The 14,972-nt window shown below is 44.9% G+C and overlaps 1 protein-coding gene across 23 annotated transcripts in view; it reads right to left on the bottom strand.

Moving 5' to 3' along the window:
* Nucleotides 1–2,881: 2,881 nt before the first annotated feature.
* KIAA1217 (KIAA1217 ortholog) overlaps nt 2,882–14,972 on the bottom strand; it is a 354,640-nt gene continuing 342,549 nt past the window's right edge. For 14 of the 23 annotated variants that reach the window (XM_088051935.1, XM_088051930.1, XM_088051970.1 and 11 more), the window contains 7 exons: nt 14,690–14,844; nt 13,932–14,078; nt 10,532–10,651; nt 7,590–7,667; nt 5,803–7,479; nt 5,222–5,344; nt 2,882–4,494 (listed from right to left, as the gene is read on the bottom strand). In XM_088051935.1, the coding sequence (XP_087908061.1) occupies nt 4,000–4,494; nt 5,222–5,344; nt 5,803–7,479; nt 7,590–7,667; nt 10,532–10,651; nt 13,932–14,078; nt 14,690–14,844 (2,795 nt within the window). In that variant the 3' untranslated portion in view covers nt 2,882–3,999. Of the gene's footprint in view, nt 5,345–5,802; nt 7,480–7,589; nt 7,668–10,531; nt 10,652–13,931; nt 14,079–14,689; nt 14,845–14,972 lie in introns of all 23 variants that reach the window. The other 9 variants (XM_088051956.1, XM_088051940.1, XM_005518739.3 and 6 more) reach the window with 6 other exon arrangements.

Genomic DNA, 14,972 nt, shown 5'->3' with positions numbered 1-14,972 from the left:
TCCTGTGGAAGGGAAGGGTGATTGATTGACTCAAGAAGGGAAGTCTGTGCATACAGTAGACTGTCCTGAGGTGGATGCTCTCAGTGTTCCCTCTGGAAGCTGGATTCAGTGGGATGGGCAGCTCCACAGGGTTGCAGAGCAGGTGAGGTGGGCAGGAATCACTGAGCCCACCCCCAGCTCAGCCACGTGCAGCCGGGGCGGATTGCTCTGGGCTGGGGCTATGGCTGGGTGTTGAATATTTCCACAGTTGAAAGCTCCACAGTTCCCTGAGAAAGCTGTGCCAGTGTTTGGTCTTGGAGGAAAAAAGGAAATTTTTTTAATGTTTAAACAGCATTTCTAAACAATTGCTATTTGTGTCCAATTTTTGTTTCTGTATTTCATTAGAAGGATTCTGACATGCTTGGAAAATACTTCAGGTCTGAGGACTGTTTGGAGCTGTGAAGCTGCAAGTTGTTATGGACAGGATAAGCTGAGATCTGATGGAGAAATAATAAAATGTGTTTGTAGCAATGGTAGTGTTTGGATTTTTTTAAATGGTCCCTGACAGCAATTCCTGCTTCAGTGATGATCAGTGGTTTAGTCTGAACTGCCTTTTCTGGAGTGTGGAAGGTGCTGTGTGACTGCTTTTTAAGACTTCAAAGGGCTTGTTACAGTCCCCATTAGTATTGCTCACAGCAGTGTTGATGTGGAATTAAGACATGGCCACAGTCCAGACAGTTTCATAACTTCTGTGCTGCTGCAGAGCTGAAGGAAAATTCTTTGCTGAGCTGCACATTAAGGGCCTCAGGTTCTTGTGCAGCCTCTGAGAGCCTCTCCACTTTGTTCAGACAGGATGAAAGAACTTGAAATGTGCCCTCATTTACTATAAAAAGCTGTGTTTTTATTGCCAAAGCCAGGTCATAACACCATTCACATTTTGATAGTAATTAACCAATTAATTGTGCCTGCCTTTGGAAAGGGGTGTGGGCTGATGTGTGGCCTGGATGGGGGAATGGCTTAAAGCTGGGCTGCAATGCACCCTGAAGTGGTGCATGTGCCTGTGGCTCCCAGGCAGGAGACTTAAAAATCTGCCTTAAGCATCTGCTGTTGAATCCATGTGTTTTTAAGCCTGAAGGAAGGGTTGTCTTTCAGTGGGGATCAGATGGATTTTGGCCCTGTACACTTCAGATGTTCTGCACATCCTCCCCTTTCCCTGCTATATGCTCCCTCTCTGGCTCTGCCTTTCCACCTCTGTGTCCTGCCCAGCGCAGGGGCTCTGTGCTGTGTCACTTTGGTTTTGCTGCAGTCCCTCCCTGTAGGAGCTGACACAGGGATCATGGTTATTCTGCTGTGAACTCCTTGGCAGGCAGCAGGAAGGTCCTGCTCACCTTCCAGCTCCTTCAATGAGCTGCTTCACTGCTGGATTTCAGAGCAGTGGGGCTGGGGGCAGGGCTGCTGTTGCACTGGTACCTGTCCCAGACCTTGATCCAAACTTCAGTGGCAGCCGCCTCCACCAAAACTGCTCTTCGTAACCGGTTTGCAGTGTGTCCGATTCCCAGTGTCAAGGTCTGATTGCTTCTGTGTGCAAGGAATTTATTTACAGACTTGATGGTTTTGCTGGGTGATGAACTGTGTACAGCTCCTCCCTGCCTGTGTTTGTGAAAGCCTGATAACTTCATTGCTGGACAAGCAGGATGGAGAGGGAATAAACATTGCCTGATTCGTGGCTGTCCCGGCAGTGCTGCCTGTGCAGTGGGTTATGAGCTGACTGGGACTTGTTTTCTGGGGGGTGCTGCACCCCAGCACTGAGCAGGTGCACCAAAGGTGCAGGTCACAATGTGGCTGAGGCCTCAGGTGGTTGTAGAGTTCACTGCGTGATGGTAATTTTCACATTCACCACCATGAGCAGAGAGCACGGCACTGCCTCACTGCCCGTGCACAGCGGTGACTGTGCAGGGTCATTGGTTAGTTATACAAACATTGTCCGTGTCTAAATTCAGCCAGAGACAGCGTGCTGCTCACCTGCAGAGGCTCTGAGAAGCGGCTGTGGGAGCAGTGCCAGAGCCGCAGGGGACCCTGCCTGCCAGTGCCATGGCTCATGGGGAACACCTCACGTGCCATTACAGGCGGTCAGTTATTAAGTCACTATTTCGATAAGTGCCCAATCTGTGAGAGGTGTCAGACCAACAGCTTAGAGACAAATCCTACTCAGTCCATCATTTGCCTTGAGGTTCCATTTTGGCTGTGTGAAGGGGGAGCAGGGTCCCCAGCCTGCTGGTGCTCTGTGTGCTCTCTGTTGCACAGGGGGTTGATAACGAGTTACGGAATTGGATCAGGGAATCCTGTACTCTGTGCCTGAGAAAGCAGAGAGAGCAGGCACCAGAGCCACAGTCCCTGCTGTTCCCCCCTGGCTGGCAGGGGCTCCTGTGGGAGCTCTGTCCATGCCCCACGCTTTTCTTTGGCTCGGCTCAGCTGCTGTGCTCACCTGTGCAGGTGCCTTTGCTGCTGTGCCAGCGGAGGGAATGGCACTGGCCTGAGCCCGCTGGAGGCAGACTGTGCTGTGCTCCTGCGGGATGGCTCATTGTTTATTCTCCAACTGCACGTGATGCACCACCTGAAGCCTTGGAATGGTGCTTTCAGGAAACTTCCCCTTTCCCCCGGGGAAATAAAACAAGGAATACCTCAAGGTGGAAGGGATGATACTCATACACTCACTCAAGGGTTTTTCTTTGCTTGCTGGTTTTCTAACTTGGAGTTTCAGCAATTTGAAAGACCCCATTTTAAAATTATGGCCTTAATCTGGGGAAAATCAGGTTTTCTCCTAATGGCTAACATCTTCAGGCAAACAGCTGAACAGCCAATTGAGACCATCCGAAAAGTTACTACTGACAAAATACAAATATATAAGCATGCAGCCCTTTATTTTTGTAAGGATCTTTGCTTATCATAGTTCTGTATATTACATTATGGTGTTATACAAATAAATTTATTTACAAAACCATTAGTTATGCAAGTTTCTTGCTCTTCTCCTATTTAACTGATAGCCATCTTTTTCAACCCTTCCCCATATATATTTTTAAGCATGCATAAAAATTAACTTTGGTGTGGTAAAACTACTCTATGTGCCCAGCCACATACAGTATTTATTTATTTATAGGTATTTATAGATATGTACAGAAGTTTGCCAGTATACAGAACAGTACTGAAGTATACATTTTAAAATCCACAATGCAATACATTAATGGGCTACCAGGTCTCAGTAAAATAAAACTGAAGGAAAAAGGGTGGAATTAGCTAAGAAAAAAAGTAATCAGCAACTATCTATATATGTATAAAACAATTTATTTTTTCCTTGGCTGGCAAATTCTTAAATATAATCTGAATGGCAGTGCAATAAATTGAGTTGCCTCATACACACATAAGACCAGTCTTGTTCTGTCTCTTGTGCAGAGGTTTACTGTCCAGCATACTACTTTTAAATGTACATTACAATAGTATCAAAATGTTTTGGCAAAAAGATCTCGAAAAGAACCATGACATTTGTTGACAAAAATAGAAATCTGTAACAAAGCTAAATAACACCAAAATAAAAGAAAAATATTTTAGTTTCAGTTTTACAGTTGAATATAATCACACTTTAGTATATCTCTGTTCACTTCTAGACCCCATAATGAAAAATAGCTTTATACAAAACAACTTAGTAAATTTTTAACCATACAATTCCCCATGCTTAGTACACTGCTGTGCACACGCAGTCAAGTTCACTCACACACCTTCACACTTTTTGTAAGAGGTGCTGCCTATAGAAAGAAAATGCTCTTTTATCATTACAACAGCAACCGTTTTCCAAAAAGCTTCACTCTAATCTAGTGTAGTAATTCAGTATTTAGCACGTGATTAGTATTAAGCCTCCAGCAATACAACAAAATGGTTACATTCCCTGGTTAAAATATTGGCTGTGGATTCTTTGAAAGTGAACAAAAAGCCTTGGTGACCTGGCGGGTGTGCTGTGCTTAGCCTTTAGGATGGCTCCTTGACCGTGGATGGGGCGGACTTGCCGGCATTCCCGTTCTGTGCCTTGTAGCTGTTGAAACTAGGGGTGTGGATTGTCCTGATGCTCTTCATACCTTGGCTCAGGGAAGGAGGGGAGATAGAGGAGGGGGGGGAGGTAGAGGAGGAAGGAGGGGGTGGTCGGCCGTTCTGAGTCTGCAGTGAGAAGGAGAGGTGGTGACCTTTCCCAGGATAAGTGGGGCTCTGGAACTTGGAGGAGCCGTTAGAGACAGAGGGGATGAGGGAGGTAGAGTAAGTTACGCGACCTGTCTGAGGACCGAGAAGGGAGGAGGAAGGAATGGAGGTTTTAGTAGGTGGATTAAGAGGGTTAGAGCTGTCACCGCTAGAAGCAGGTGCTGAGCTGCTCTTCCCAGAAGTGGGAGAAAAGGCTGGGATCTTAGAAGCAGGTAGGGTAGGAGAAGTAGCCTTATAGTCCCCACCAGCTTTCTTAGCACTTCCATTAGCCTGCAAATAAAGATGTCAGGAGACAGTTTGTCAGAAAGCCAGTAACATGATAAACCAACAGGACCTGGGAAAAGAGCCCTACAGAGAATCAGAACTAACAGTTGGAGGCCTGAGCTAAGTCCTGCAGCCATGGACTGGACCTGGTAGAAAACCCAAAGTACCCAACGGAGAGTGCATAGAGAAAGAGCCAAGAGAGCTTTGTGAGAAGGCGCGACCTACGTGTTACAGACCAGGCGCTACATCCAGGCCATGCTGCGAGTTATTAACGTGAAAGAGACGTCCTGCCGCAGGTTAATGTGCACCCACTGCCACCTACACCAGCAGGTTAGTGTCCAGGGCTTCCTGTAAAGACTCTGAACAGAAGCATTCCCAGTTCTCCTATGGAACCACCACATTTACCAAATGGAAAGTAAACAGGTAGTTGACATCTTAAAATTACAGCTGAATATCACAGTTTAAAAAAAAAAAAAAAAAAAAAAGCCAAACCCAACAAACAAACAAACAACCCAAAACCCAACCAAACAAAAAAAGCAGCAGGTGTTTTATTGCAGACGTGCATGCACAAGCATGGTGAAAAGATCAGTACTGTCATGCCCCCAGGATCCAGGATGTCCAGTTAGACCTCAGGCATCTGATATTTGGTATAATTTCAGTCAGTTACTGGAGTTTTTAAATAAATGAACAACACAAAATGTCCGTCCAAATACCGGGTTTAGGGTAAAACTACCTGTCTGTATTGGCGTGGATCCTGCAGCTTGTGCTGTTTGCCTGATTTCTCCATGCTTCCTTGTCTAGTTTTTGAAGCCATGGGGACTGGCATCCGGCTTGTCTGGGAGGCAGCGCTGGAGCCCTGTGGAAAAGAGTGGAGGGACAGGGAGGGGAGACAAGAAGGAGTGGTCAGTGCCAGAGTGCTTGAAGAGAGGACTGCACACCATGCGCCGAAAAAAAGCCACAGTACTACATGCAGGGAAAGTTCAGGAGCTTCACACCACAGGTGTTAATTTCCAGAATCAAATGGAGAAAACTGCTCAGCTACTGATCAGCCTGGATTTCATGTCAGTGACACTTGTCATTTCACACAGCGGATTATTCGACCCAGCTCCCCTGCATTTGCCCATCACCAATCAGCAGCAAAGATTAAAAAAAAAACCCCCAAAACCAATGGTCTATTAGCTGTTAGACACCTTGTGGGGAGCCCAAACAAGCCACCTGAAAGGAAGCAAACAAATCACAAGACCCTCTTGTTTAATGGTGATTATTGCAGATTTTAGAAAGCAGCTGGAGATTTGATTTCTTGGACTAAGGTACCTTACGTGAAGTGGCTGGGAGTGATGCAGGGGGCTCTACACCAGCAAGGCTCTCATCCAGCACTACACGCTCTCGGGATGGGGTCTCTGGTACTATCTGGGCAGAGAAGGGGACAGTGCTTCCCTCAGAGGTGTATGTGTTTTCAGGGATAGGTTTTGGACTCATTTCACTGATGGTGTTTTCCAGCTGCTTTATAGTCTGCTCAAGGCTGTCTAGCGTTCTGTATGTACTCTGTCGAATTTCATCAGTCCTAGATAGGGACACTGCAGCTCCAGAGGGTCCCTCTTGCTTCCCAGAAGGGCTTTTATCACTCTCCTCAGACTGCGACCTAGTGATTTCAAATCTCTTTGCTTCCTTGTGCTGCTTCAGTGTCCCATCTTCCTCCTCTTCTTCATAGACCACAACCTGCAAGGTCTTCTTCCCAGTCTTGGTTCCTGTCCGTATCGCCTGTGTCAGAGCAGCCAGCTGCTTTTTAGGGAATTTAAACTTAAATTTTTTCTTAGAATCCTGCCTGCTTCCCAACTGCTCAGCAGAGTCCGAGTTTCCTTCTGTGTTTAGCCCATAGATTTGACGGTATTTGTTAAAATTTGTCTTTGTGCTTTCCTCCTCTGCAGGAGGTCTGCTTTCTGCAGAGTCAGACTGAAGGTTAAAAAGGTATGGCCCCTGGGGACCATGAGCTGCAGAATGCTCTGTGGTTGCTTTTGTGTCATTAGCTACTGGTGACTCCTCCTTCTGCCTCTCAGAGACTTCGTGTGCTTCATTTTCTTCCTCCTCCTCTTCTATCTTCTCATCTGTCATCATTTTTTCCAATTCCTCATCACATTCCTCAAAAATCGTAGAAAGCCGTTTGTACGCTGACCTAATATCCATCGGTTCATCAAAAATTATGATGACAGGTTTTTTGTCCAGACACACGACTGGCTCCTCGCTGTCTGTGTTCTCAGGGATGTTCTTCTCTGATGCCACATCCTTCCTAGCCTCGATGTTGACTGTTTGCACATCTCCTCCTTTCCGGCTGACTATGTCGTGAACTTCCCCACTCGAGAGCACCTGGACAGCTGTTTTAGTAATCATGAAGGCAATGTTTTCTGTGGGTGGGTTGTCCTCACTTGGAGAGCTGGCTGGAGAGTCTGTCTCTTCAATGCTGCTCACACTGTTTGCTCTGGACACTTTGGGTCTCAGCACAACCTGATTGTAGCTGGCTGCAGAAACTTCTTGCTCCTGCAAGGAAGGTTGAGGCCCCACAGCCTCCTGCGTGTGCCTCAGGAGAGGGGCAACGCTGCTGACAGGGATGTGCTTGCCCATGCTCTGCAAGGCTTCACCCTGCAGCACACCCTGGTGAGCATCTCTTGGCAGTCTGTAGTTTGGCTTTTGTTTTCCAGTCTCAACGGCTGGAAAACGTGATCCTAAGATATCTTGAGCCCCTCTTCGTTCGTCCTCCTCTGGCAACCTGACAGCAGACAGGTTTGTGCTCATATTCTGAAGGTTTTTGTTAGAATAGTCTGTACTGTCTACAAACAAACCCTTGCTAAATGTAGGACTGTCATTCATTGAAAAGCCAGTTCTACTGTCAGCTGTACTGGATGAATCAGAACCCAATTCTTCTTCAGTTCTCCCTTCCCTCTTCTCTTTAGGATGGTCACTATCTGTGGGAGATCCTGTTGTAGCCCCATACACCTAAGGGGGAAAGTTGGATTACTTAGTTATTCAGGGCTTTTATCTTTACGGGACTTTTTTTGTTTCCCCCAAGATTAATCTCAGGGGAAGCGCAGACCTCGTGAACTCACCACTCCATTTACTGCTGCAGAGACATGTCTCAAGCTGTCATCTGATTCCTGTCTTTCTTCAGGGCAAAATTCCAAATTCTGGCAGAACAGTGCATGATGTTACTGCTTTGTGCTATGCATTAGGTCAGGATGGGATGTTACCTTGTTTTAACAAGGCCTCCAGAATATGCATAAGCACATTAATTACCCTATTTCCAACACAGTGCTCCATGACCTGTTCACCTTCCTGCTAAACCCCCCCACCCCTGCCCCCCCATGTTTTTTTAAGTTTGAAGGATGTCTCAATAGTATCTGGTCACATTCTGCTGGGACACATCAAAGGGAGGCTGACGTGGAAGGGCTGACAGCAAGCCTGGCTTGCCTTGAAAGGAAGTTTTATACCAGTAAAAGCTAATTTTCAAGTTACATTTTGCTCCTTCTAATGGTGGTCACACCTGAGCAATGCTGCTCCATCACAATCAGTATCATTACAGTCTGAGCACTTCTAAATCCTCGCTGCAGCTTAGAAGTATTCCATCAGAATTACCAGTGGCACCCTGTGGTGCCTGTGGAAGTGCAGAATGAAACACTGAACTATATTCACTTATTGCAGAAACGCCAAACACCAAACACTGGCCCAGAAGTATGTTTATTCCCAGCAATGAAACTTCAGGGGAACATTTTTCTTTATCTGCAAGTGAGGACCCCTGGAAATGCTGTTTCATAACACCAGGCTTTTCTCTGAGGCTTGGTTTAAGTGCTAGTGATAACTTAGGAGAAACACCAATCATCAAGGGTGAAGGACTGACCTGTGCAGACACCATGGCTATGAATGAGTAAGAGAAATCTACAGTCAAAAGCTCACCAAGAAGGAAAGTAATTTGGCCTTGAGTGCCTGAAGGCAGTGAACCAAAAGCAGTAATGCTGACATTGCTTACTTGAGACTAGAAGCCGACTCCTAACACACCAGAAGGACAAATTATACTTCTGTGAGCATCAAGACGTGCAGAATAGTCAGGAGCATTGCTCTCCCAGCTGAGATGGATGAGTGATTCTGCAGGGATCCCCAGGTTGGCTGTGCATGCACGCCTCATGCATATGGAGGTTCACAAGTTTTTACACCTCATGTGATGTTTTCTTATGTACAATTGGAGATTTTACATAGACAAACTTTACTCACAATCAAAACATAGAAACAAGAAAGTCACTCATACACCAGAGTCACAGTTCACGTCCTCAAAGGCTTGCTCAGCAGCAACAAGACTGAACAGCTGCTCCATGGATACCTTGACATCCCTCATATTTCTCCTACAAGTCAGCACAGCAGCAAGGCCTCAGTGGGCAGGCTGACAATGTCTGCACGTTGTGCTGAGAGGCACTTTGGGAACTAAACACCAGGGCTTGTGATCCCTCAGGCCCTGACTTGCTCAGTGCCTCCCAGTCCCACGACATGTCAGACACCCCAGTATTAGGCCAAGTCACTTAATGGCACTTGTTGCCTCTGGATATGCTGACTGTGTATCTTTTTTTAGCAACTTCCGCTTCTAGTTCCAAGCACCAGTTCAACACCTCATGGTGTCCTTGTACAATTGATATCATTTTAGGAACTTCCGCTTTTCTACTAAAAAAATAAAATGACAACAAAACTCATTTCCTCAATGATTTTATCATGACCATAATGTTCCATATTTAAAGCCCATAAACACTCTGTCATGTCAGATTACAAAAACAGATGTCATTAACCTTAATTTCCAGGACTCTGTGCTATTCAAATAAATAACAGTTTTTGGCAATTACCTGGCAGCACCTTTCAAAGAAATGTTTGCGCTACAGGATGTGCAGTGTCCTGAGTAATGACCCAGGATTTCATGTAACAATATTCTCATTCTGACAACAGCAGTAATGAGGATCAATTCACACTTGTTTTTTTTTTCTCTGTTACACATTCATACACACAGAACAGTTTTTCCTTTTTCCCTCATTCCCATGAACCTGTACCCACACCCAGCCTGCTGTTTGCAGCTTGACCAGAACTACTGTTTGGGCAGCTCCAACACACGTCCTTGAGTGCGACTGCCCTGACCTGGCAGCATTTGCATAGACACACAAAATGCAGGAGAAGGCTGAAATGCTGTGCTGAAGAGCTGTGTTTTCTTTCCCCACCATACCCACCTTCACTGCAAACTGACATTTGGCTGACAAGTTGTCATGCCTGCACAACTCCCTAACCCCAGCAGTGATTAAACTCATTATTCTTAAACACAAAAAAGAGATCTGCAAGGGCAGAAATAGTTGTCCTTTTCTTGCCCTGCACATTGGCTGCCTGCTAAGTCAAATCAGCTCAATTGGCAACTCCAGTCCACACACAGCTGTGAATTTTAACCTTGACCTGTCTACAGCCCCAGACACACAGCTCCTCTAAGTCCCATGACTGAATTTTGGGCCTTAACTTTCAGCACAAGGGAAAATTCCTCCCATCCACTTTGACTCTGTCATCCAATGAAATTAATGGGATTTCTGAATATTTAACAACTATTTTTGGAACCAACAAATGGAACAAAATAAAGCACAAATTCTCAAATTGGCTCTAGAGGCTGTGAGGAACTATTAACTCCCCTCAAACTTAGGAGAGATGCTCCACCATCCATCACCAGAACAGTAGGGGAAGGATGTTCTAAGTAGTATGAGCATCTCTGACAGAAAATGATGGATGCTGTTTTGATTTCACAGAATCATAAAACTTCATGCAACTTCATTGTACAACTGCTGATGAGACACATAATATAGTTTAATATAGAGTTCTGTTTGAGCATTTCTGAGCCGTATGGAGATAAAAGGAAGGAAAGCACTGGGCAGTGGTGGGTGGGGGTTAAAGAGAATAGGACGCAAGATATAAGATTAGTTTTGAAGGAAAGAAGGTGATGCCAAGACCGGGTGGCATGTCTACAATTGCCACTTGTTACCTTCTTTTCCTTGTGATGCATTAAAGTCCCAGGCCTTATGTCTTTAACATGTGTATCATTTCTGGACTGTTCAGCATGACTGTTTGAGTTTACATCCATAAAAGAGCACTTCTGGAAAGCCTAGGAAATAAATACTGCAGGTTATCAGGAGACCAAGAACTTTTACACAGAAATATCTGGAGATGACCAACTAGAAAGAGAGCACTTGTTTTTAAAAGTCACAGCTCAACAATATTTTCTACAAGCTCATGAGATAATAATAGAGATTTCAGACTATCAGATTAAGAGAACCATTCCTTCCAGCCTGTCAATACTCTAACACCATGCTGACCTCAGTGCTCCCTGTAAGGAGGACAAGCTTGATTTCTGAATTTCCAGATGATGGAGACCCACAGAGGTGCTGCAGACTATCCAAACTCAAGTAAGAAGCCCATGACAATCTTGGGGCTTGTGACAACACCTATTTCCTTGTGGCTGATAATCAGCACCTATTTCCTTGTGGCAAGAGTTACATACCTCCACTTTTCCAATACAAAGTTATTAAAACCTTAAACATGGAGATATGCCTTTCTCAGAGTCTTTGATAATAAGCCTTAAACTCTGTCCCAACCTATGGGTTTGTGGGCCCTGGCCTCCCACCATGCATCCCCCAGGGCATGGCTCAGATTTTTCAGCCATTTATTTTGCAATCCTCCTTTAATTTCCTTTGAGTTTCTCCATCCAGCTGGCTCCCAGATCTGGGGGAGCAAAACTATCACTGCAACTATCACCATGCAGTGCAGGCAGCCTCACCAGAATTTCTGTAGGCCTCTACTGGCACATGGCCTGCCTTCAGTGAGATGTGCAGGGAGGACACAGCAAAGAGTGGGGAGTGCTCACAGGAGTCAGACACACTGTGACATGCAGTAAGATTATATTTTTATACCATATATTAGGGAAATTATTTGATTCCCGGCAACTCATGAAACTAATAGCCCTGATTACAGATTGGAAACAGGCCTGTTCTTTAAATACTGTATTTTTCATATGTATTGCATGTTTATGCAAAATCAGAAAAGTAAGGATAACAAAAAAAAATCCAGTGCAAACAATCAGGATGTTGACTTCCATCTGGTTTTACATCCTATTTGTATGTGTTAATAGATCAGAGTAGCTAAGATGACATGGAACTAATAGAAAAAATAGTCTTGCTCCTCACAATAGAGGATATAGACTTTTCCCCAACTTACCCATTTGTGAGACCAGTGATGTGGGTCTGAGTTAAGCATTCCCAAAGTCCTTCAGGCTTTAAGTGTCAAAAAAACTATTTCCCTTTGGTATTTTTTTATCACCTTTGCTCTGAAATAACTATAAGAGTCTCCAAATAGTTTGTGCTACAGCCACTGATAATTATGCCTTTTCCTGCTACATTGAAAATCTTCACATTGCACTTCAGTCTCTTCTGAACCTTCATATTCATATTCATATTAGGATTTTCAAATGGGAGACACATGGATACTTAGTCATGAATATAGAAACACAGTGTGGATCTCACTGATCCTGTACAGATATAAAAACACGCCACGTTTTCACATCTACACCCGAAGCAGACACAATTTTGTGGCAACTGACTTGGGAGCTCAGGTCAACTTGTTACTGCAACTCATGTTTCTTTCCAAGACATGCAGTTGTGGCCTGGCCTATATGTTGTTCTTCACTGGACTTTTTAGTTCAGCAAAGCATTATGACCATTAAGTAATTGCTATCTGCTGTCATACTTCACTGAACTGAATTAAGATTTACACAGTAAGGATTTTAAATGTTATCCCAGGCTTTTGATGAAAATACAGAGAGACACTGGGCCTGTTGTTGCTCCCTTTGAGACCTGTCTATAAACCCTTACATCAAGGTCAGTGATTTCAAAACCAGACAGGTCTCAATTATACTGCAATAGGGTTTTTTTTTGTATACTGTGAGGTGCAAGATTTTTATGAGAATGTTGTGTGATGTTTGATCAAATTCTTTACTAAAATATTTATAGGTATACAATTCAGTTTAAGCAGTCAAACCTGTCACTTGAGCAAAGTGTTGTTTCCTTTGACAGCTCTCTGTTCCATTACATTGTGCTCACTGGCATAACTGTCTATGTCTGTCCTTTAGTTTTTCAATGATTGAATTCCGTATTTCATTTCCCATCTTTCTGCCTATGACTGACACCAAACTAATGAGCCTCTAGCTCTTTGATCAGGCAATTTGCCCCTTCTAAAACATGGCATTCCGTTAAGCTACTAAAATATACCTGGTATTTGGTGTATGTTTAAATGAGTACTGCTAGTCCCCAAAGCTAGCACTGAAACACCCTTTCCCTGTTGAGTAACCATGCCTATTTCTCCTCCCTGGTTTCCCTCAGCCCCCCTTTCCATACCTTAACCTCCACTTCATTGTCTCCAGCTGCAAGGCAGAGGTTGCTTTCCTAGAGACAGAGATGCTGTGACAGTTTCTGTGTCCCCAGCTCTCCTGTCATCAACACACAGAGCAGGGATAAGGGTGAAGTGCTGCTCTCATTCCTGCAGCACTGGTGGGTGAGCTGAGCAATGGAGCAGGGTGCACCCATCAGAGGTAACAGCTACAGCTCCATGCCCCTGTCTCCTGTGCTCTGGATGCTCCCCGGACAGTACCAAGCCCACCTGTTGGCAGGTGGACAGCAGAGATCATCTCATGTTGTGACAGTTACCTAAAATACTGGAAGTTATAGCCTATTAAGGTGTTCCAGATCTCCTTTCCTTGTGTCAGCATGGAAGAGGACAGAGGGTGCCCCTTGGAGCTGGAGCTCACTGATGGTAGCTGGAATAGTTGGCAATTACTGCAGGATTTTCATCACTAAAGGGAGCTGTCTTATGTGATGTCAAGTGAAGGACCAGCAAGAGAGCACTCTTCTGTGCCACTGGCAGAGTGATGCACCAGCTACACCACAGGGAATGGGCAACGTCTCAGTGTTCAAACATTCTGGGAAACTTTGGACCATAGCACAGCCCACCAGGAGCAGACCCAGTTATTCTCTGCTCTCACCAAAGTTAGCACAGATGACAAAGGCTCTCAGCACCTTGCCAGTCTGGTACTATGTGAGCAACATCAGGCAGGGACAACCACGCTGGATACACACCAATGTTTTACTTGTCCCATTTTGCATGTGCAGGCTTCTCCAGTGGCAGCTACTGCTTTTTTGACCACTCTTTCAGCTACAGACCTCTTGAACAAAATTTGGTAGTACTTCCATAAAGTGTACCACTCAATGCAACAAAGTGGTACTGGGCGAGGCTAGCAGACCTACTTTCCTTTATGTTCTGAGCTAGAAATTGCACTGAGGCCCTAGAAGTGATATTGGCCACAGGTGTCCTCATGCACAACCCAAAAGGCATACCTGTAATTCTGCCATTATTTTATCTCCTTCCTCTTCCTCTTCATCTTTTGCAGCTGGTGCTACAGCGTGCCCTGTGCTCCGAGACAATGCCTGGTCCTCTTTAGGGGCTTTGGATTGTGCTATTTGCCCAGCATCTTCATTGCATTCCTACAAGGGAATGAGAAAGCACAGCCAGATATCACAGCTGAACCCTCCTGATGCAAACACCAAAAACCCAACACTACTGCAACTTCTCTCTTGCAAGGTCCCTCTTCCTGCAACTTCATCAGTTCAAAAGCAACCAATATTGCTGATGTGATTATATGTTCACAGATTAAAAGCTTCCTAAATTGGACTTCCTACCACTACCTTCCCCAGAACAGATGGGGAAAACAAGCCCAAAGAAACTAATTGGCAACATTTCTGTAAAAACACTCTCAAATCTGACCTGATTATCCCCATCTGTTTAAGGCATGCTCCTTTTTTTTTTTTTTTTTAATTTTTAATCTTCTTACCACCCCAAATGAAAGCAGCCTGTGACTTGCCTGCTGCATTACTAGGAGATAAGAGCAGCAAGACTCCTGTAAACAGAACTGATCAAATATTACTTGTTCATTTGGCCTAACAGATGTGCATCCTGGTGAGCAGTTTCAGTAGCTCTTCAGGACATAGCTCTGCCCAACTTATTTTGTGGTTTATAGGCCCAAGCCTGTGTCTTGTCTCTTTGCCAACATCTCATCAGGAATAAGTCTGACTGCCTAGAGTATGAGCCACCGAACCTTGAGAGCAGCAGCCTCTTTTCTGGCTGTATAGATGACGTCTCCTGATCTCGTTGTGGTCAGTCCTGACCCTGGCAGGTAACTGCGCCGTGGAGGTGGAGGAGGTGGAGACTTGGTCAGCTTGTCATTATCTTGTTCTCCATCAGGAGCTTCTTCTGCAGGTAAACAGAGCAGCACAAAGTAAGCATAGGTGAAGGAGAGGAAAATAGTATTTGCATGCCTGCCTCAACTGGAAAAGAAAAAAATGTCTTAAAAAGTGCTGTTGCTGAATATATGAACAGAA

Source organism: Pseudopodoces humilis, chromosome 1, assembly GCF_049639895.1.
Source record: "Pseudopodoces humilis isolate 2021_Gansu_Grassland_sample_001 chromosome 1, ASM4963989v1, whole genome shotgun sequence".
NCBI lineage: Eukaryota > Metazoa > Chordata > Aves > Passeriformes > Paridae > Pseudopodoces > Pseudopodoces humilis.
This window is presented reverse-complemented; position numbering and strand designations above follow the sequence as displayed.